This window comes from Cricetulus griseus, chromosome 9 (genome assembly GCF_003668045.3).
Source record: "Cricetulus griseus strain 17A/GY chromosome 9, alternate assembly CriGri-PICRH-1.0, whole genome shotgun sequence".
Lineage (NCBI taxonomy): Eukaryota > Metazoa > Chordata > Mammalia > Rodentia > Cricetidae > Cricetulus > Cricetulus griseus.
The window spans coordinates 5,061,628-5,084,094 of record NC_048602.1 but is presented as its reverse complement, the minus strand read 5'-3'; the positions used below and the strand labels follow the sequence as shown (position 1 = coordinate 5,084,094).

The 22,467-nt window shown below is 51.4% G+C and overlaps 2 protein-coding genes and 1 long non-coding RNA gene across 6 annotated transcripts; 1 reads left to right on the top strand and 2 right to left on the bottom strand.

Moving 5' to 3' along the window:
- Positions 1–1,448: 1,448 nt before the first annotated feature.
- Positions 1,449–3,360, bottom strand: Tmem147 (transmembrane protein 147). The gene is made up of 7 exons (XM_027431084.2): positions 3,156–3,360; positions 3,006–3,075; positions 2,417–2,476; positions 2,182–2,318; positions 1,960–2,044; positions 1,741–1,862; positions 1,449–1,652 (listed from the first exon to the last, which is right to left on the bottom strand). The coding sequence occupies exons 1-7, from the start codon at positions 3,230–3,232 to the stop codon at positions 1,529–1,531; spliced, it is 675 nt and encodes a 224-aa protein (XP_027286885.1). The 5' UTR covers positions 3,233–3,360; the 3' UTR covers positions 1,449–1,528.
- A 53-nt stretch (positions 3,361–3,413) lies between these two features.
- Positions 3,414–22,387, top strand: LOC107978891. Of its 4 annotated transcripts, none has more exons than XR_004771208.1 (5): positions 3,414–3,582; positions 12,269–12,744; positions 15,016–15,164; positions 18,626–18,770; positions 22,059–22,387. It is a non-coding gene; the product is annotated as an uncharacterized LOC107978891 (long non-coding RNA). The 4 variants fall into 4 exon arrangements; XR_004771207.1 differs by having other exon boundaries at positions 3,422–3,582; positions 12,600–12,744; XR_003487949.2 differs by having other exon boundaries at positions 3,422–3,702; positions 12,600–12,744.
- Gapdhs (glyceraldehyde-3-phosphate dehydrogenase, spermatogenic) lies at positions 3,740–18,717 on the bottom strand. The gene is made up of 12 exons (XM_027431085.1): positions 18,651–18,717; positions 13,016–13,025; positions 11,789–11,983; positions 10,082–10,178; positions 9,805–9,911; positions 6,456–6,546; positions 6,253–6,371; positions 5,809–5,890; positions 5,363–5,514; positions 5,069–5,231; positions 3,903–4,000; positions 3,740–3,812 (listed from the first exon to the last, which is right to left on the bottom strand). Exons 1-12 carry the CDS (start codon positions 18,715–18,717, stop codon positions 3,740–3,742), a joined length of 1,254 nt encoding a protein of 417 aa, XP_027286886.1.
- Positions 22,388–22,467: the final 80 nt, after the last annotated feature.

Sequence of the window (22,467 nt, the reverse complement as noted above, 5' to 3'; positions counted from 1 at the left end):
AATGGACACCGATATAGTGGGAAATTACCAATACGGAGTCAGGTAGAAATATAAGGGTATTTAATAGGGAAAAGCCTTACTTACAGAGCGACCTAGCCAGGCGATGGGTCAGCAGCCTGTACAGCAAGTAGCAAAAAGAAACGGAAAGCGCAAACGCAGTCACACTAGGTCACTCTGACCACGCCCTCACAAGCGTGGTCAGGCACACCTGTAGCCAGCCCCTAAGAAGGCGTGGCTACAGCTTCCCCTACACACCACAGTGGGCATCCTGTCTACTTTCTGTCCATGCAAAGTCAAGGACATTGTGTACTCTCGGTACACAAAGCTACTGGGGATGCTCAAGGCACCGAGGAAGGGTGGGGAAGAAGTCCACGGACGGACAAATGTGCCTTCTGTAAACACGGTCATAGCAAGCCTCTAAGGTGAAAACAACACACAGGATCTTAAGAGCCCAGCGAGAGTGAGAGGGGGCAACTGTCCTGCTTCCCGTGCAGTGGGGTGTGAGGACACCGTGAAGACCAAGGCTGACAGTAGCTTTCTGTTAAGGTGGGGCTTAAAGAAGACAGTCAAGGCCTTGGTTCTGACACCCTTCTCAGGAAGAGGGAGTGGGTAGAGTTAGCACCTCGGACGGTACCAAGTTGGTGGGCTGGGGTGCCATAACGACCCAGAACCCCTCTTCAAGAGACTTAAACCAGGATTTAATCTGAAGGCTTCAGAAGTGCGCTGAAGCATGGAGACACTCAGAATCAAAACTCTTCATAGTGGCCTTGTGGCTTGAACGATGATAGGAATTTGACTAGGGAAATCATTGCAAGGAGCAGCTCCAGACAGATCAAGGGCACAGGCTGCTACTGGCGACTGTACAGTGACGCTCCACAGAGTTACAAGCCGAGGATGGTGTCCTAGTTAGACAGGTTTCAGGCGATCAACCCCCCTGGCTGTCACACAGGGGGATAGATCAGAGTGGGGAAGGAGGGGGGTGGGTGAGTGTTGGAGGTAGCCAGCCTAGGGAAGTCTCCACAAGGAAGAAGGCTCAGGCCAAGCTGTAAAGAGAGGAGAAATTCGCCTCCACTACAAATCCCCCTCTTGAATCCTAGTGTGCCCATTCCTTTGTTTTTTGTTGTTTTTTCTTTTCTTGGTTTTTCGAGATAGGGTTTCTCTGTGTAGCTTTGGAGGCTGTCCTGGCACTCACTCTGTAGACCAGGCTGGCCTCGAACTCTACCTCTACCTCCCGAGTGATGAGATTAAAGGTGTGCGCCACCAACGCCCAGCTTAGTGTGCCCATTCCTTAGCTTATTCAATAATTATCAAACCCTCGGATTTCCATGGGGAAACAAGGAGGACTGGCCAGCTTGTCTCCCTGGTTCCGAAGACAGATGGGCTCTGTACGACTTAAATGACACAGTCCTAGGATTAATTTCTGACAGAGAAATGGACGCACAAAAAAAAACCTTTCCAAACACTGTTTATTTCAGTAAATTCTGGAGAGAGGCAGCAAAAAAGGTATGCCAACACCTGGGCCGACAATCTAGGAGTGTACATTGACCACAGCAACATACAGGGCCAAGGTGCTGAGAGCCAGAAGTCCTGTGACTACTGCCCGGGCCAGCAATGCTGTCCAGCTGCCCAACGAGCAGAGGTGGACGAAGGTCCTGGGGGGGGGGGGAGGATATCACAATGAGGAAAGGAAAGACTAAACACACCCCCATTCGAACCCAGCCTCAAACCCCACCGACTCACTCCATGACAAAGGCCTTGTAGACGCTAAGGAACATGAGGAGGAGAACGGCAGGCCGGAAGGTGTGGTACAGGTCATAGCGTGTTATCATCCAGACCTGAGCCGAGGCGACTATGTAGTGGACCTGCAGGGAGCAGGGGAGGAAATGGGAAGTTGGGGGCCAAGTTTGGGGGAGAAGTATGGTTCACAGCGTGAAGGTGGGGGGGGGCAGGGCTGCATACCAGACTGATGTTGGAGTCAATGCTCATCTGGATGTATTTCCAGTCAAATTCAATGCCTCGGGCTCCCACCCAAAGAGGGATGCAGCTGAGGAAGGCAAAGGGAGGCAGTCTCCAGCACCCAGACCCCCCTGGACACCCAGACTCTGATCCCCACCCTCCAGCACCCCTGTGGGAACCAGGTGTCCTGTCCCAGAAGCCTGGGCTCCAGGTCGCTCCACACACCGGGACATAATGAGCTCAGCAGTGGCCCAGCCCAGGGCAGCAACCATGATCTTGTACTCCCCCTTGCCTGCATTCCGGGACATGACAAGGTTTAGGCCTATCAGGTCCGCCACATCCACACTGGCCTTCATGAATTCCTGTGGGTCAGGTAGAGACTTGAGTCAAAAACCACAGGGGCCGGGGGGGGGGGGGGAACCCACACCCGCACTCCGGGCCCCTCCCGTGTGCAACTCACCCCAATGAAGTCATAGATGCCACCTTCCCAGGTGGGGAAGAAAGTGGCTAAGAACAGCATCTGAGGACAGAAAGTAGAAAGGTCACCCGAAGGTGAGGGAGATAAAACTACGTGGTACTGTGGAAAGCCAGAGCGCTCAAGAAGGGGGTCAGGACGCTGGGTTCTGGGCGGCGGCGGCGGGGGGGGGGGTCATCCCGGGTGTACGTGGCAAGATCACAAGAGAGGGTGGGGGAAACAGAGCACATGGCTGGTTTCTGACAAGCCTAAAAGTTCACGGGGTGGTGGTGGAGTCTGAAGTCTAGAAAGGCCGGCGTGAAGGCAGGGGTAGCATTAGCAGCGGCTGTGGCGTAGCCCTGCGCTCAGCCAGCACTTAAGAGGGTTTCCCAATCTTCCCACAAGTGCTAGGAAAAACTTGCACCAACGACTCTGCCGCCTTCCACCCTTCCTCAGGTATGGGGGGTGCACAGTCCCTACGCGTGGTCTCAAGGGTGGCCCCGGGGGCGGCGGGGGAGGGCGACAGCAGCACAGCCGGGTCCCCGAGGTCTGGCACGCCCGGGGGCCAGACACGTGGAGCCCCGGAGCCCCTCACCTTGCATAGCTGCACAAAGAGGTAGGTGACCCCGGCCTGCACGCATTTCCAGAAGGCGTTGTACTCAGACCTGGGGAAGCGGGCGGTGAGGGGAGGGGTGGTCGGCCCGGGGCCCGCACCCTCTCCGCCCCGCGCCCGCCCGGCACTCACAGGCCGCTGCACTTGTACGTGATGAAATAGGGGAAGTAGGCGAGGGCGAAGCAGTTCCCGAAGTGGAACAGGGTCATCACGCCGGCCGCCCCGCTCCCGCCAGCGCGGGACTCGCCAAGGCGGCGTCTCTCCTCCGGGTGGAAGGAGCTCTCGGCCTCGCCGGCACCCGGGGCCTGGCGCCCACCCGATGACCGCGGCGCGGGCGGGCGCGCGCGCGCGCAGCCTTATGGGAACTGTAGTCCGCGCCCCCCCCGGAGCGTCGCGCGCCGTGACGTCAGAGAGCCCGCCGAAGCCCGCCGCCAGGGAGGACTGGCGTTCCCCGGGAGAGCCTGCGGTGCACGCCCGGGGCGGCGAGCGCTCGCCCTAAGCGGCTCGGAACCCAAGCGCCGCCTCATGCGAGAGCCCGGAGCCCAGCCCCGAACGCACGGTGAGCGGCGCGGAGACAAGAGGGCGGAAGTGTGCGCACTCTGGTTTTTATTTTAGCCTGGACCCGGCGGCGGCGCGACAGCCAAGCCTTCACCTTTGAAGGGGACCCGGGGGCGGCAAGGTGAGGTGCGCGGGGAAGCCAGGAGGGGCCTCCAGGGTTACTTCTCTCGGCTAAACATGTAGCGGAGGAGGTCGACCACACGGTTGCTATAGCCATATTCGTTGTCGTACCTGGGGGAGAGGAGGAGAGGCCTCGGTGGGTGTGCGCGCCCTCCTGCCAGCCTCTCCCGCCATCCTCGGGTGTGTCCCCCCCCCCTTTACCAGCTAACGAGTTTGACGAAGTTGTCATTGAGGGCAATGCCAGCCTTAGCATCGAAGATGGACGAATGGGGATCGCCGATAAAGTCCGTGGAGACCACCTAGGTGACGAGGAGTTCAAGGGTCAGTGTAGCGGACGGTGAGGAGCCTCCCGGGAGCCCGGGCCTTGACATTTGGCATTCACTCATCTAGCATCCTGGATAGAGTTCTTTTTTTTTTTAAGATTTTATTTATTTATTTATTTATTTATTTATTATGAGTACAACATTCTGCTTCCATGTATATCTGCACACCAGAAGAGGGCGCCAGATCTCATCACGGATGGTTGTGAGCCACCATGTGGTTGCTGGGAATTGAACTCAGGACCTCTGGAAGAGCAGTCGGTGCTCTTAACCTCCGAGCCATCTCTCCAGCCCTGGGTAGAGTTCTTTTGTGTTGGGTGACGGGATGTGACCAAGGCAGGTGTTACTTTTGTCTCAGGGACTACCAGAAGGGACCTAGATTGTGGGGATGGCTCAGTGGGTAAGAGTGCTTGTCACATAGGCATGGTCATTTGAGTTTGGGCAGGTGGTGAACACCTGCAACCCAGCATTCCAGATTCCCTAGGGCGAGATGGCTGCGTAGATTAGCTGAAACTGGCAAGCTAAAATTACAGCTTGCTTCAGGAAGTCAGCGGCGTGTAATGGAGGGAGACACGTCTGTTTCATGCCTCCACACGTGCCCTGTGCACATTTCCACATGCCTCCTGCAGGTTTTGTGTTTCCGGTTTTTGAGACAGGGTCTCCTTATGTAGCCCTGTCTGGTCTGGCACTCAAGAGACTTGCCACCTCAGGTGTGCACTCCCATGCCCAGCTAGCCTGAGTTCTCCCCGCTCCCCCAAGGCTGCTAGCACTTAATGGTCTGCATTTTTTTTTTTTTTTCTGGTTTTTCGAGACAGGGTTTCTCTATGGCTTTGGAGACTGTTGCCCTGGAACTAGCTCTTGTAGATCAGGCTGGCCTCGAACTCACAGATCCACCTGCCTCTGCCTCCTGAGTGCTAGCATTAAAGGCGTGCACCACCAACGCCCTGGCTGGTCTGCAATTCTTATTTCATTCCATGCAGAATAGCTCCTTGGTGAGTGAATTCCCCGTTCCCCCAGGGCTTCCCCTAAGGTTTCTTCAGTCCCTACCTGGTCCTCTGTGTAAGCAAGGATGCCAGCCATAGGCCCCTTGGCTGCTGATTTCATAGCCTCCTTAATATCTGAGTAGGAGGCAGGCTGGGCCAGGCGGCACGTCAGATCCACAACAGATACATCTGGGGTTGGCACCCGGAATGCCATTCCCGTTAACTTCCTGGAGAATTTTACAGTAAGAGTGGGAGTCAGAGCTCAGGGACTTCTGCTTCCACCCTCCCCTGGCCTTGGGGCCAGTGAGGTCCTCCTAGGGCATGCCCGGGCCCTGGTTGCAACATTGTAGCCACATACCCTTTGAGCTCTGGGATGACTTTGCCTACAGCGCTGGCAGCCCCGGTGGAAGATGGGATGATGTTTTGGTGAGCCCCTCGTCCTCCTCTCCAGTCCTTCTTTGACGGCCCGTCCACTGTCTTCTGAGTGGCCGTGTAGGAATGGACTGTGGTCTTGGGGAACAACAGGACCAAGATGAAGCCTTTTGGTTCCTAAGCTCTTCTTCCTCTTTCTTCTAGGACTTGGGAGGTAGCCTAGGTATGGAGACTAACAGGGCCACCACCACAGACCGTAGGAAGGGTGCCTGGAAGCCAGGACCTGGTCTTTGTAGAGTATTTCAAAAGGTGCCTCTTAGGGTGGGCTTCCTTTCCAAGCCACTCTCCCTGCTGACTCCATACTTTAAGCAAGGCCTTTAAAGCAGGGAAGAAGGTGTTGCCTTCCCTGTCGTCCTTCCCACCCCAACTCACCATTAGCCCTTCCACGATCCCAAAGCGTTCGTGAATAACCTTTGCGAGGGGGGCCAGGCAGTTGGTGGTACAGGATGCGTTGCTGAAATGGTCACGGTGTACCAGATGAGTGGCAGAGTCCCCCTTTCCCCCCCTTAACTCTTACTTAACCAGGTCTGGTTTTGTGAGATGTGAGGATGGGGGCAGGAGGGCCCACTGGGAAAGGGGAGGCCATAAGATAAAGGAGCCGTTGGAAGCACCCCTGGGGAATGCTGCCTAGCCATGTGAACATTGCTAGTAGTTTCACGGTGAAGTTAACACGAGGACTCGAGACTTAGGGACTGGTCAGTGGGAACTTGTAAAAAATGGGATTGGCGTGGGCAGGATCGAGCGTTCCTGTGCCTCGGCCTGGCATGTCTGTGGGCTACCACCCACCCGCTCGAGGATGGCTGTCATCCCAGGTACCTGACAATGTTCATAGAGCCAGGGTTGTATTCCTTCTCATTCACACCCATGACCAACATGGGCGCGTCAGGGGAGGGTGCAGAGACTACTACACGCTGGGCACCAGCTGAGATGTGTGCCTATGACAGAGGACAAGGGTTAGGGTCTCCAAGCACCACTGCCCCCCTCTTCCCAGGCAGCCCTGGACATCCTCCCCCACTTACCGAAGCTGCCTCTATGGACAGGTATACACCTGTAGACTCCACCACATAGGGACTTCCTACAGAACGCCAGGGGATGTCTTTGGGGTCTTTGCTGTGGAGTGGTGGGAAGGCTGTGTCAGTCTTCCTTGCTTGGGTGTCAGGCAAGTCAGAGGCCTCGGTGCCTTGACCTGCTAACACCCATTCCCTAACTCCATAGACACCTACCTGCTCCACACTGGTGCCATCTTGCAGGCCCACACCAACAACTTTCCCTTTCTTTTGTCTTTTTTGTTTGTTTTTGAGACAGGGTTTTTCTGTGTAGCCTGGGCTATCCTGGAACTCACTTTGTTGACCAGGCTGGCCTCACATATATCGGCATGCCTCTGCCTCCCAAGTGCCGGGATTAAAGACATGCACCACAACTGCCTGGCTATATATATTTAAATGTTTTAAAATAACTTATTTTAAGTGCTCTCCTCTCCCTCCCTCTCTCTCTTTCTCTCTCTCCCCTCTCCCCTCTTCTCTGTGTGTGTGTGTGTGTGTGTGAGAGAGAGAGAGACAGAGAGACAGAGAGACAGAGAAAGAGAGAAAGTAGTTGGATCCCCTGGAGCTATAGTTACAGGGGGCCGTGAGCCACTTATGGAGTGCTGGGAATTGAACTTGGGTCCCCTGAAAGGGGAATTTGTGATTTTAACCGCCGAGCTATCGCTGCAGCGCCATGGTGTGTACTTGTTTAATCTTTTGTGGTGCTGAGGATTGGCTCCAGGGCTGTATAAATGGAGTATTCTCCTACCAATCCACATCCATAGTCTCATTTCCTTAGTCATTCTACATGCGTGCACTGAGCTGTCACAAGCTTTCAGTCTTAGCTTTTTACCTGAAGGAAATGCTGTTCACCACCACAGTCCCACTACTGTGATCATTGTTCCAAAAATCCCACGTCAGGACAGTGGTGATGGCAGGCTGGGAGCAGGGGCTGCCCAGCCCTGGGTTCTGCCCCAGTTAGCTACCGTGTGGGAATGAATGAATGAAGCACAGGCTTCCCCTCTCTTCTTCTGGCCACATGGCTCTTTTATCCCTCTGCTCCATCAGCCCATGCTGTTCACCACCTGGCCCAGGTAGCTTTTATCTGGCGCACCCACTTTCTGGCTTTCAAGTTGGGGGTGCTTCCGCACAGCCCCTGGTGCCTATAAGTCTGTTTCATGCAGCGGCATTGATGGGGGAAGGCAATCGTATTGTATATTGTATTGGCAAGTTGTCACATGCTGTTTGGGCTCACCGAGAAGCTGGCTCAAGACCCGAGCATGTTTATGGCAAGTGTTTTTCAGGACCCCTGTCCCAGGGTGGACTTACCCCCTCTTACCTCTATGACAGAGAAAGGTGAGAACCGTAAAATAGACCAGGGGTAAGAACACAGTCCCTGAGAATGGAGGTTATTGTTGTTTATCCCATGGTGCCCAAGTGCTCGCCGTGAGAGAGCCTGTAAGTTCAGCCATGAGAGAAAACTCAGTCAAGAACCCCTTCTGAAACCTCGGCTTCCCCAGTCAGCCTCTGCTGGAGTTATAAGCCCTCGACTGGGTGATGCCACATTACACACTGATGCGATTTGTTCTTTTACTTAGAAGCTTCACCAGCTCTGCCTGGAAACTGACTCTTACTGGGTTATCCCCAGTTGATGTCTACTAAGATGTTCTGAGCGCCTGGTTTGACATTTTTCTATCTATCTATCTATCTATCTATCTATCTATCTATCTATCTATCTATCTATCCATCCATCTTCTATCATCTATCATCGCCATCTATCTGTCTATCTGACTATCATCTATCTATCATCACCATCTATCTGTCTATCTATCTGTCTGTCTGACTATCATCTGTCTATCATCTCCATCTATTTGTCTATCTGTCATCTAGCTATCATCATCTATCTGTCTGTCTATCTATCTGTCTGTCTATCTGTCATCTGTCTATCATCACCATCTATCTGTCTATCTATCTGTCTGTCTATCATCTGTCTATCATCTCCATCTATCTGTCTATCTGACTATCTGTCATCTAGCTATCATCATCTATCTGTCTGTCTATCTATCTGTCTGTCTGACTATCATCTGTCTATCATCGCCATCTATCTGTCTATCTGACTATCTGTCATCTAGCTATCATCATCATCTATCTGTCCCTTGCTGTTTATTTTTCCACTTTGGCTTGCTGTACATAGTTTATAAACTTATTCCAAACCACAAGTGTGGCGCTCACCGGTCATTCTCCAGCAGTATGGGAGTGGGGGTGCTGTGTGTTGAGGCTGAGGGAGGAGAGCACTGGTGATGTCCAGACAGATGCAGAAAAACTTGGGGTGACTGACAAGCTGCCCCACTGGACCTGCTCTTAGGGTCATGATTTCAAACTCAGGGCCAGCAGCTTCTGTTTGCCCTACACCCCAGAACCTACCCTCCCCTCAGCCTCCTCCAAACTCCATTTTACCTCATTTTTAAGCAAGTTAAAGGGACGCTGAGATATATAGAGAAACCCTGTCTCCAAAAACCAAACAAATAAAAAACAGCCCCCCCAAAACCAACAAAAACAAAAAAGATACACACACACACACACACACACACACACACACACACACACACACAGAAGCTGAAAGCATCCTGCCTGGGACTGGGGTTGTTTCTTAGACTTTGCCAAGTAACATGCCATTGTTTTTCTTTTTTTTATTATGGTGTAGCTCCAGGATAACTTAGAATCTGTGATAATCCTCCTGTCTCAGCCTCCCAAGTGCCGGAGTTTTAAGTGTATACCCCACCCCTGGCATGTTACTGCCTTATGTATAGATTCTGAATCTGTCAGTAAATAGTGGGACTTTCCATCAGCAGGAGCCCTGTGGGGTGGGCTCTATGAAGCCAGCCTTGCTTGGGTGTAAGAGGTGCAGGCCCAGGGTCCCCAGAGGTGATGACCAGTGTGGCAGAGAGGCACTTCAGGGTGGGATGCACAGTTTGTGGGGTACATGGGGGGTTTGGCCTCATTTTTGGGGTGCTGAGGAGCATGGGGGTGTTAGGTAGAGGAGTACCCTGGCTTGGTGGAGATTCAGAAGACTTCAGGGGATTCTGGGTAGGAGCTGGCTCAGTCGCCATAGGGAGTGCAGCAGAAGCAGGAGATGAGGCACCGTGAACTCACACAGCCAAGAGAACACATGCAGGTGTGTGTTAGCTACGAAGCACACAGCACCCACAGCGGTCCTCAACTGTTGTAGGCGCCAGAGGCCTTCCAGAGACCATGTCTCTGGACAGTGGCTAGAGGCACGCTCGTATAGCTGAGCTGCAGCGCGGACGACCGCCTCCCGGCCTCACCCCTCCCCCACCGCCCTTACCACTGGTACACGTTGATCTCAAGGTTATCCACTACTAGCCGTCCGTTCTTGTGCTCCACGGTCCCTTTGTATCGCCCATGCGTGGAATCATATTTGAACATGTATACCTGCGGCAGACGGAGCGGGGGTCCTCGTCTCAGGTGGCAGAGCAAGCAACAACCCCCCAGACAAAGTCCTCCACTTGTGGGAGATTCTGCAAGTCCCTCCACATAGTTCTTGGAACTCTCTCCCCAACTCCGGGGTCACTCTTGCTGGTCTCTCTCCGTCTGCTACTTACCATGTATTCTGGGTCAATGAATGGATCGTTCACAGCCACCACCTTAATGCCCTTCTCCATGCAGACACGCAATACCAGGCGGCCAATTCGTCCAAATCTGTCCAAGTGGGAACATGCAGAAAAGGCATGAGTGTGGGAACAGGGTGACAGGGATACCGTGGTGTCAAATGTCCCATGCAAGCTCACGTTGAACTTTGAACCACTGAAGGGGGCATTGAGAGGGTGGAAGCTTGGGGCTGGTAAGGAGGCTCAATGGGTTACTTAACTCCAAGCCTGACACCCTCAGTTCTATCCCTGGAACCCGTATGGTTGGAAGAAGAAATCTGACTCCTGCATGTTGTCCTCTGACCTGTGTGTGTGTACATATAGGCACACGCACACACACAGACACTTGTGGTCTCAGCAGCTGGGACTTAGAAAATAAGTGAAAAGTAGGAGGGTGGGGCCCCTGTGATGACCTTAGTGGCTTTATGAGAAGAAAGACCCGAAAGCTGGCTCCGACTCCGCTGGCAATGCCATCAGTGCACTGCCTTAGGACTCTGCAGAGTCCCCAACAGACACATCTCTTCAGTGTTGGGCGCTTCCAGTGTCCAGACTGTAAGAAATCTCTTCTCTTTTAAATGGCTCAGTATCAGGTGTGGAGTGATAGCCACTGAAAACAGACTGAGACAGCCCGAGGCTTACTCAAGGGGCCTAGGTTCTGTGTGGGTGTGGGGAGCAACCGCTTCTGTGTAGACCACTATTGCGTCATCTCTTGCCCAGGTGAGATTGCTCGTAATCAATACTTCCATTTCCCAGCCCCACCAACCCCCCATTCATGTTCTTCCCTTCTTGTCCTCCACTCCCTCTGACCCCCTTGTCTCTTCTTCCTCTCTCTTCATCCATCCATCCATTTTTGGTTTTTTTGAGACAGGGTTTCTCTGTCCTGAAACTCTGCCCTGTAGACCAGACTAGCCTGGAACTCACAGAGCTCTGCCTGCCTCTGCCTCTGCTGGGATCAAAAGTTTGTGCTACTACTCCCAGCCTCCAGCTCCCTTTTGTATTGTTTTGTTCTGTATTTTGGAGACAGGATCTCACTCTGTAGCCCAGACTAGCTTGGAACTCAGAATACGTAGCGCAGGTTGGCCTTGGCTTTTGGGAGTCCTGCTTTAGCATCCCTAGTCGCCAGTGTTATGGTCATACCTCCTTGCCTGGCTAATGTCCCCTATTGTTACTCCTATAGCTGGGTGGACCCAGGAAAACGTTACACCTCTCCATGTTGAATGAGATCTGCGTTTCTTACCATGGTGCTTTGGGTCTTAGACTCTGTGACCCCCCCCACTCCCCCCGCCCAGTTTGTTCTTACAGCTGTGCAGATTTCCTGACTGCCCTTAAATATACAAAGCATGCCCCTTCCATGCCAGAGCCCTTGCTTGCCTCACTCACTACCTTGAAGACTTTCCCGGTAGAGAGATGGCCGGCTGCCTTTTGTCACTCAGCCTCACTCCTGTGTCTCTTCCCAGAAGCCTCCAGGGCCCAGCCAGTGCTGCCCTTCCAGCCTTATATCTCCCAGGCAGCCTTGAACTGCCTTAGGCCTGTATCTGAATGCTGTCTCCTAGAAGGGAGTTCTCTGAGGGCTGGCTTGCCCTTCTGGCCCAGTGAGAAGGCAGGTGCTCCCAGCCCATAGTGGCCTGAGGAGGCTCCAGCTCAGGCCTGAGGTCCACTCACCCATTGATGCCCACTGTTAGCTCTTTCATGGGCTTTTTGGGTGGCTGAGGGGGTGGAGGGGGTGGAGGAGAAGGAGGAGGGAGTGGCCTCTCTTCTTTGACTTGAGTAGGCGGCGGCGGCGGCGGCGGTGGTGGCGGCGATGGAGCCCTGGGTGGTGGCTCCTCAAGTTTACATTCAGGTGGTGGTGGTGGTGGTCTTATCACTGTGGGGAGCAGAGAAAGTCCAGAAAGGGGACGGTGAGCTGGCTCAGTGGGTAAAAGTGATTGCCCCTGAGGCTCATGACCAGGCTTTGAACCCTGGAACTCTTATGGTAGAAGAGAGCCACAAGTTGTCCTGACTCCTCTCCCCTCACCCCTGCCTCGCATACAAAGGTATGAAAGTGCCTCCCATGTGGGGGCATGCACTGCTTGGTGTGCACATGTGTGCTCATGTGTGCTCATGTGTGCTCATGTGTGCTCATGTGTGCTCACACAAACACAGATGTCAACCTCTGCTGCCTCCCTGCCTCATCTTGGCCTCCGCTTCTCCCCTTTCCACCGTTGGAACCCAGAGCTCAGGCCGTCCTGGGGACAGAGTTCCCGGCCTCCATCCCCACCCCAAGCAGAAGCCTGCTGTGAGGAAGGCGAGTGGGAATGGGACCCCTGGAGGAAAGAGGCCTGGAAGCTGCCTGAAGCCCCCTCCCCAGCCTCCCCGCCTGCTCCTCCAGGACACTTAGCAGCCAGCATTGTGGTGGAGGAAGGGTTTCCAAGACTCTGGGCACCCCGTTTGAGGGTGTAGTGACTCCCAGACCACACGTTCCTCCTCTTCCCAGGGCCACCCGGAAAGGCTCTCCTCACCAGGACATGTCTGTCTCAGTAGTTGGACAACAGTGACATTGGTGAAGACGACGTCACGTTTCGACATGGCCTAAGGTCTCATGGCCTGGCTGCCTTGGGCCCCTCCGAGATGGTATTGAGGTATGAAGCTCCCCCAGGGCTTGGTTAGTGTCTCCAGAGCCTGTGGTGATGTCACATTGCCCAGTGACATCACAGAGGGACGGTGTGCAGACATCTGGAGTGGAACTGCTGCGTTCACACACGTGTGTGTGCGTGCTGTCTCCCTCCCTTTCGGCCCCCTCCCCCGTCCACCTGCTCCATGCTGGCCTGGATCTCAGAGGAGTTTCCCTAGAAAGGACCTAAAAAGCCCCTGCCAAGTCTCCCCTTGCCTTCCCCGGGTTCTCTAAGACACTCTCTTGTAACTGAGGCCCTCCTCCCCACAATGGAAGAACGGGGTAAAGCATGGCCTATAAAAGCCTGAGACTGGGGAGGACGGCCCCACACAAGTGTCTTCTGGACACAGGGGCTGCATCCCTGATCTCACAGCAGCTATTGCTGCCTTCGCCAGACCAAGCCAGTCCAGCCCATAGCGGGAGAATTCAGGAGCCCCCGCCTCTGGCTGAGGAGCTCCTGAGAATTGATGACTTCCGGGGGAAGGAGAATCAGTCTTCTTTAAGGGTGTGGATCAAGCTCCAGTGGATGCCCCCAGACCCCTCTATCAACATTACAAATGGGAATCAGTGTTCTATCAAAATAAACAAAAAAGACCAAAAGCCTAAGCTGGGCAGTGGTGGCTCACACCTTTTGCAGGCAGATCTGAGTTTGAGGCCAGCCTGGTCTACAGAGTGAGTTCCAGGACAGCCAAGAGCTACACAGAGAAACCCTGTCTCGTAAAACTAAACCAAACCCAAACAACGATAACAGAAACCCGGGAATTTGAGAGGGAATTGGTGTTAGGGAGGGGGTAGGTTTGGAAATGATCGAATTACATTGCCTATATGGAGTCAGAAGTTTAGTGAAAATAGTATATAATGTACAAGCCAGATGTTGTGGGATGTAACTAAGTCCCAAATCTAATGGGCCAGCTAGCCTGGAGTACACACACTGCAGAAGCTGCAGACCTGCAGCAGCACGGTAGGAGAGAGAAATGACGCCTCATATTTGTCCTCTGATTACCACACTGCTGGAAATCAGTTTCCTGACTGCTCATGCACACACACACACACACACACACACACACACACACACACACACACACTTTTAAAATTTAAAAGATAAAAATAAAAAAGTAAAACTATCACAGAATCTGTGGTAAAGTGAATGAAAGTTTTCTATGTAGAAAATGATACTTTGAGAAATATGTTACTGCCTTATATGGAAGATAAAATTATTAAAGGTTATATTTAAGCATTATTTTAGGAGGTTAATTAAATTTAAGGGACTAGACCACAGCACAGTGGTAGACCACTTGCCTGGCAGACGAGACCCTGAATTCAACACCTTCCCAAATAACCCCAAATATATTTAAGGATATATCAACTGTCTTATCCTGCATGGTGCCTGAGACCTACTCTGCCTATATGGCTGTGGTGGAACAGTGAATTTGGAATTGCAAGGGAAGGCTGGTAAACTCATGCAGGCTTATGAGAAAACTCACCCACAAAAATCACTTGCTGTATAAACCTGCCATGCTGAGTTCCCTTCCCTGCACCCATTGTAGACAGAGGAGCAACTTCTCAACAGCTGTTATGAGCTCCATTACACCCTCTCAACCCCTAAGCACTAAATACAGAAAATAAGAGATGAGATGACTCAGCAGTTAAGAGCACTCATTGCTCTCGCAGAGGACTCAAGTTCAGTTCCCAGCACCTACAGTGTAACCATCTGTAACCCCATTTCCAAGGGATCTGATGCCCTCTTGTGGCCTCTGCGGGTACCACACGCACAGGGTGCATATACATACATGCAGGCAAACACTCAAAAAAATTTAAAACTTAAAAATCAGACAAGAGAGATGGATCAATGATCAAGAGCATGTGCTGCTCATACAGTGAGCTGAGTTCTATTCCCAGAACCTACATAAGGTCTATAAACCCAGTTTCTGGGGATCTGCCTCCTTTGGCTTCTGTGGACAACTGCAACACACACACACACACACACACACACACACACACACACAGAGAGAGAGAGAGAGAGAGAGAGAGAGAGAGAGAGAGAGAGATACACATAAAGAAAAAATCTGTTTTAGAGCTCTTGCCTAAAATAACCAAGGTCCTAGGTTTGGTCTCAATACCTGCCTGGACCACACAGACACAGAAATTATATTTATATTATACTATAGCCTATTAAATATATAAAAGATTTAAGGCTAAAATTCCAAACATCTGTTTTGTTTTGTTTTTTTCTTGGCAGGGGAGTGTGCTGGAGGTTGAATCCAGGTCCCATATGCTAACCTTGTGAATGCCGTGGAGCCACACCCCAGCGTACACACTCCTTAATTAAAAAAAAAATACATGACATGCCAGGCACATGCCTTTAATACCAGCACTCAAGAGGCAAAGGTAGGCAGATCTCTCCAAGATTGAGGCCAGCCTGGTCTACGTCATGGGTTTCAGGACAGTCTGGGGTCTATAATGAGACCCTGACTAAAACAAAGCGAAAACCAAAACCAAAGCAAACTTCCAAAGGTGGGTGGAGTGGCACATGCCTAAAATCTCAGCCCTTGGAGGTTCAGGCAGGAGTAATGCTGTGAGGTTTTGGTCGGCCTGGACTTCCTAACAAGATTCTGTCTCAGCACTAACCAAACAACCAAACAGCTCAACCACCTTTGCCTATCCGGGGACCCAGGAAGGTCCCTCCCAGGTGTGTATATCCTAGTGATGGACACGTGTGGCGGCCTCCTCGCTGCAGGCTCCTTTCCTTGTTGTCCAATCCTGGAGTTTGAACCCAGGGCCTTAGGCATGCTAAGCAATTTTCCTACAATTGAGCCGCAGCCCCATCCCCTCAGGATTTAAAAATAGTGTGTGAGTGTGTATGTGTGTGTGTATGTGTGTGAGTGTGTATATGTGTGTGAGTGTGTATATATGTGTGTGTATATGTGAGTGTGTATATGTGTGGGTGTGGGTGTGTATATGTGTGGGTGTGTATATGTGAGTGTGTATGTGTGTGTGCGTGTGTGTGTGGGTGTGTATGTGTGTGAGTGTATATATGTGTGTGTGTTTGTGTGTGAGTGTGTGGGTGTGTATATATGTGTGTGTGTGAGTGAGTGTGTATATGTATGAGTGTGTGTGTATGTGTGTGTGGGTGTGTGTATGTGTGTATGTATATATATGTGTGTGTTTGTGTGAGTGAGTGTGTATGTGTGTGAGTGTGTATATATGTATGTGTTTGTGTGTGTGAGTGAGTGTGTATATGTGTGTGTGTATATATGTGTGTGTGGGTGTGTGTATGTGTGTGTGAGTGAGTGTGTATGTGTGTGTGAGTGAATGTATGCGTGTGTGAGTGTGTATATATGTGTGTGTTTGTGTGTGTGAGTGTGTATATGTGTGTGTGAGTGTGTATATGTATGTGTGTGTGTGTATATATGTGTGTGTTTGTGTGTATGTGTGTGAGTGAGTGTGTATATGTGTGTGTATATATATATGTGTGTTTGTGTGTGTGAGTGAGTGTGTATATGTGAGTGTGTATGTGTGTGAGTGAGTGAGTGTGTATGTGTGTGAGTGTGTATATGTGTATGTGTGTGTGAGTGTGTATGTGTGTGTGAGTGTGTATTTGTGTGTGAGTGTGTATATGTGAGTGTGTGTATATGTGTGGGTGTGTATGTGTGTGTGAGTGAGTGTGTATGTGTATGTATATATATGTGTGTGTTTGTGTGTGTGAGTGAGTGTGTATATGTGTGTGAGTGTGTATGTGTGTGTGAGTGTGTATATGTGTGAGTGTGTATGTGTGTGTGAGTGTGTATATGTGTATGTGTGAGTGAGTGAGTGTGTATGTGTGTGTGAGTGTGTATATGTGAGTGTGTATATATGTGTATGTGTGTGTGAGTGTGTATGTGTGTGTGTGTGAGTGTGTATATGTGTGTGGGACATGCGTAGTCTGTTCTGTCCGTCCACCTTGTGGGTCCTGGTGATGGATGCAGATCATCAGGCTGGGTGCCAAGAGCGTCACCGTCTGCACCGTGCTGTGCTGTCACTCTGGCCTGTAGAGGGCTCTGAGAGAGCGAAGGACCACGAATGGAAGCTGAGCCAGGTGGGACAGGGCAGGAAGTCCAGCATTTGGAGCATTGAGGACAACAGGGCTGGAGGTAGAGATGGGAGCTGCCACAGGCCAGTGTGGCCACGCTTTATAATCTAACGGGCACAGCTTGCCTGAAGACCGGGGAAACCAAGCAGCCAGCCACTAGCTCTTACCTCTGCCTCAGACTGAAAGGGCATCCTGTCTCCACAAATCCTCAGACTGAATCCACTGCCTGTCTCCACCAGAACTCAGACTCCCCAAACCTCAGTCTCCTCCCATCCTGTGTTCCTCTCCAGTGCTGGGATTCAAGGCATGGGATCCCAAGTGCTGAGATCACCTTGGTGTGAGCTCTGTTTCTCTTTTGGACTGGATCATTTTCCTGTAGCTCCAGGTAGCCTTGAACTAACAGAGATTCTGCTGCTTCTCTGCTGGCAGTAAGGGTGTGTGCCACCGCTGTCTGAACTCTGCGGCTAACCCTGCCTTCCGATCTTCAGGCAAGCTTTATTAGATCATAAATAAAATAACCAGAGCCAAGGGAATGAGGCACCAGGATTAGGGTCGGGAGCCAGTGGTCAGCTTGTCTGTCTTCCCCGACCTCTCCTCCCTACTCCTCACACCTGAGACCTGGCAGAGGACTCTGGGTGTTTCCAACTGAACTGAGAATCCCTGTCGGTGACAGTCGTTTCCTGGTGGCAGTGACCTTGTGCTCCCTGGTGACCTTGAGGGTATCTGTATCATAGAATTTGCAGCTCTATGCTCACAGAGTGGGAGGTTTGGGCCACAGAGATGGCTCAATGGGAAGAGGTGCTTGCTGCCAAGCCCGGTGACCTGCTTTGATCCTTGGGCCCCACATGGTGGAGGGAGAGAACTTTCCCCGACACTTGACACTTGGCACACACGTGCCTCCCTCTTCCCAAATAAAATGTAAAACCTTCTAAAGCAAAAGAAAGCAGAGACATTTATTCACGTAGAGTTCCAAGTGGGAATCTGCTCACTCAAGCTGTTCAGAGGACAGCGCTGCTTGCCCTGTTTGCACCCACATCCCCTCACTCTGCACAGCTGGGGGCCACAGAGCAAGCAAGCCCTGCAGTTACCTGACTGCTGCTGTGTCCTGAAGCCAGGGTCCCATACACATCCGCCCTAAGGACACCAGAGTGAACTGGGGGGGGGGGGTTGTCCTCCCAGAAGCCCTGGCTTCCTCTGGCTTGAGGACCCGAACAGAATACATGTGCACACACCCTGGGGCTGGGTTTGCCCAGCGTCTGGCAGCAAGATTTTACAGAGACCTGAGGTCCTGGGAGAACCCCAGCTGCACCATGCCTCAATTGGAAGACTGGCAAGTGGCTTGACCTCTGCTGGCCTCCACAGAATGGGGACAGTGAACACCCAGGCCTCACCTGGTGGCTGTTAGGGTGTGAACACATGCCTCCTCTAACCTGGAGGGTAGCAAGCTCCCCTGCTGTCAGCAACCCAGGGGCAACTCAGCCCTGGCCACCAGGGACATCAGTGAAATGGGGGAAACACACCCACCTAGACACTCTCACAGATGCTCCTGGTTGTCCCTGCCTCATCTTGGCCTCTGCTTCTCCCCTTTCCACTGTTGGAACCCAGAGCTCAGGCTGTCCTGGGGACAGAGTTCCCGGCCTCCATCCCCACCCCAAGCAGAAGCCTGCTCCTCCAGGACACTTAGCAGCCAGCATTGTGGTGGAGGAAGGGTCTCCAAGACTCTGGGCACCCCGTATGAGGGTGTAGTGACTCCCAGACCACACGTTCCTCCTCTTCCCAGGGTCACCCTGAAGGGCTCTCCTCACCAGGGCATGGCTGCCTCAGTAGCTGGACAACAGTGACATTGGTGAGGACGACGTCACGTTTCGACATGGCCTAAGGTCTCATGGCCTGGCTGCCTTGGGCCCCTCCGAGATGGTATTGAGGTATGAAGCTCCCCCAGGGCTTGGTTAGTGTCTCCAGAGCCTGTGGTGATGTCACATTGCCCAGTGACATCACAGAGGGAGGGTGTGCAGGCTGGAGACCTTAGCCCACCAGAGGCCTTTGAGAATCCCACACTGAGTATTTCAAGGCCACCCTCTGGCATCTAGAGTGGAACTGCTGGATTCACACAGATGTTCATGGTTGCTGTCCCCCTTCCTCCCTCCCCTGGTCCACCTGCTCTGTGCTTGCCTAGATCTCTGAGGAGTTTTCCGAGTTCTCTTGGTGTCTGGAAAGGCCTAGAAAACCCCTCCCAAGTCTCCCCTTAGCTGCCTGGGTTCCCAGGGGCTTAAGAGTGGCTCTTCTCACCCAGGCGGAGGAGATACTGTAAGATCCAGCAGTCTGGGAGGACAGCAATGAAACAGTCTCTCCCCTGCATGGCTGGTCCGCTGCACTCCTGAATCACATCAGGCACAGTTGCCTGCCTGCCCAGGAAGTCAACATTCTCATGGATGGGGGGAGGGGCTCGTGTAAGCCCCAAGCCCTAGCCCAGGAGCTGCAGACAGGGATAGGAAGAGTCAGTTTTCCTCAGGAGTGTAGACCAAGCACTACTGAGTGACCCCACACCCACGAATCTATTAGCATTACAAATCAGTGTGGGCTTAAAATTGGCGGTGCACACCTTTAGTCCCAGCACTCGGGAGGCAGAGGCAGGCGGATCTCTGTGAGCTTGAGACCAGCCTGGTCTACAGAGTGAGTTCCAGGACAGACTCCAAAGCAATACAAAGAGCCCCTGTCTCGAAAAACCAAACCAAACCAAAACAAGACAACCCCCCCCCAAAAAAAAAAACTTAAAAACCAAAAACAACAAAAATATAGATACACAGACAGGTAGGTAGGTATATAGACAGACAGACAGACAGACAGACAGACAGACAGACAGGAAGATATTGGGCTGCAAGATGTCCCGGCTGTTAAGAGCACTTGCTGCTCTTAAAGCTGATGTGGCTTCAGTTCCCAGCACCCACGCGGTGGTTTACAACCATCCATGACTCCCATTCCCGGAGGAATCCACCGCCCTTTTCTGACGTTTTAAGACACTACACCCATCTGATGCCTGTACTTATATGCAGGCAAAACACTCCTATGTAGATGGACTTTTTTTCGGGAGCTACCAGCTCACAAAAAAAATGCGGCAGAGACATTATTAATTATAAAAGCTCTGCCTTAGCTTAGGGTTGTTCCTTTTCTTTTTTGGGGGCGGGGGGTGGGTTGAGACGGTTTCTCTGTGTAGCTTTGGAGCCTATCCTGGCACTCGCTCTGGAGACCAGGCTGGCCTTGAACTCACAGAGATCCGCCTGCCTCTGCCTCCTGAGTGCTGGGACTAAAGGCGTGCGCCACCTCCACCCGGCTCGGCTTGTGTCTAACTAGCTCTTATAACTTACATTAACCATATTTTAAAATCTGCATTCTTCCTTACACTCATCCCCATTATGCCCATTCTGGTCCCACATCGGGCTCTCGACTCCTCCTTTCTTCTCCCCAGAGTGCTATCTGTCTAGCAGTCTGGTGTTGGGTAGTGCAATGATGGGGGACAAACCCCCAAAGTCTATTAAGCCAGAAGCAAGCTTTATTCCAGGAAAAGAAAAGAGGAAGCAAAAATAAAGATCTCCCAGGGCACAAAAACTTACCAGCTATAGACGTGACCACAGTCTAGGTTTGAGGTCAGGCTTAAAGTCACATTACATTTTTTAAGTTTTACAGCTTTTGTTTACAGGATGTTAGGATGTTAACTCAAGATGTTTGCGAAAGCCTGTGGCTGACAACTGCTTTTTGCTGTCCCTGAAAGAACACAAGGCAGAGTAGAGTCACGTAGGAGGACATTAAAAAATTAAGGGAATACAACACAGAGGGTCCCCTAGAGGCAATAGTTAGAAGCCAACCTCTGTCTGCTGTACCTGCCTAGCTGGGAAGCTGGGAGGCGGAAGACCATTGTTAAAAGTTTACCTCTATACACAGTGGCTGCCAGGATGTCTGCTCTTAAGGCAGAAAGTAGTTGTTAAATGACTCCCAGCTTTTTTTTTTTTTTTCTCAAAATATGTTTGGTGGCTTACAATTTTGTATTTCTATATTCCTAGACCCTTCATTGGCCTTTTATTAAATCAATCACAGTGACACATCTTCACATAGTGTAAAGGAATATTCCATAACACACACACACACACACACACACACACGCACGCACACACATATATAATAGAAATAACTTTTAAAAATGTTCATGAAATTGGTAGAGGGTAGGAGATAGAGGGGATATGGGGGGAGGAGTTAGTAGGTGGGGATGGATGAACTCAGACGTGCACACACACTCAGACACGCACACGTGCTGCCAGGTACGGTAGCATGCGTCTGCAGTCATAAAGGCTTGTGGACCAGCTAGCCTGACCCCTTCCCCCACAAGGTCACCTACACACTCTGAAAGGCCGGGGCTTTGCCTACTCTGTGTCCCATTGACTTGCAAGTGTGTGTGACACTTCTTTTTTTTATTTTATGTGTGTTCACACATGTGGTGGCCAGAGGGCAGCATTTGGGAGTAGCCTCTCTCTTTGTACCGTGTGGGTGTTGGCGATTGAATTCCAAACTCATCAGGCCTGGTAGCAAGTGTCCTAGCCTAGTGAATAACTACTTAACTTAACTACTTAAGTTATTCACTCCATAAATAAAGCACATTTGCCTTGTAGATGTTTTTAATTAAGGGGAAGAAGATTTCCATTACTTCTTTATTTTAAACTTTATAATTTGCAACTTTTAAAAGTTTTACATAAAAATTCTCCATCAATACTATGGGCTCAGTTTTAGGCCACAGCAATGACGCAAATAATGCTGCCACATCCATTGCAGAGTTTTTTCCTCCGGGGTTCTGATTCTGGCTGGTAGGGCTGGGGAGGTGACTCAGTGGCCTTTGCTGTTCCAGCTGACAACACTAGTTCCGAGCCCAGTCCTCCTGTTGGCCCCTCTTTTGGCCCCCACAAGTACCTGCACTCACATGGACAAACACTCACTCTCACACATAAATAAATAAAATTTAAAATATATTTGTAAATATTTAAACAAATAAATTATAAATGTTAATAAAATCGACTAAAAAATAACATTTTTTTTTTAAGTTTTGGCTTGAGGTTGAGGTTCAGTGACAGAACAATTACCTAACATGGCTCATAAGTCACCTGTTCTATAAAATGTGTGACCTATCCGATGTTCACACCTTGGTTTTTATTCCTGGATGGGTGTAGGGGAATGCTGGAGATCGAATCCAGGTTCTCAAACAGGCTAAGCATGTGCTCTTCCGTGGACCCATGCCCCAGCCCACACATACCTTGTGCTATGACTGTTGACAACTGCTCCGGACCATCTGTGCTGCTGAAGAAATGGAGCCAGACCACGTGTGGACACAAGCTTGGCACAGAGGTTCAATCTGTCAAAAATGCCATGTCAACAATCTCAGCTCTTGGGAGGCTGATGCAGGAGGATTTCTGTGAGTTTGAGGCTGGCCTGGACTACATAGGGAAACCCTGTATCAAAGCAAACAAAGAAAGGGCTGGAGAGCTGGCTCACTGGCTAAGAGTGCTTAATGCTCTTCCAAAGGATCTCGGTTCGATTCCTAGCACCCACATAGCAGCTCACAATCTTCTGTAACTCGAG

Excerpts from the sequence above, each read along its gene's own strand:
- Gapdhs (XM_027431085.1), bottom strand. The coding sequence starts at position 18,717 with ATGTCGAAACGTGACGTCGTCCTCACCAATGTCACTGTTGTCCAGCTA. Across the intron at positions 10,179-11,788 it reads CTAACAGTGGGCATCAATGG|ATTTGGACGAATTGGCCGCC; the intron begins GTGAGTGGACCT and ends CCACTTGGACAG. Across the intron at positions 6,372-6,455 it reads TGTCCATAGAGGCAGCTTCG|GCACACATCTCAGCTGGTGC; the intron begins GTAAGTGGGGGA and ends CCTCTGTCATAG.
- Tmem147 (XM_027431084.2), bottom strand. The coding sequence starts at position 3,232 with ATGACCCTGTTCCACTTCGGGAACTGCTTCGCCCTCGCCTACTTCCCC. Across the intron at positions 2,319-2,416 it reads GCATCTATGACTTCATTGGG|GAATTCATGAAGGCCAGTGT; the intron begins GTGAGTTGCACA and ends CCTGACCCACAG. Across the intron at positions 1,653-1,740 it reads TACAAGGCCTTTGTCATGGA|GACCTTCGTCCACCTCTGCT; the intron begins GTGAGTCGGTGG and ends CCCCCCCCCCAG.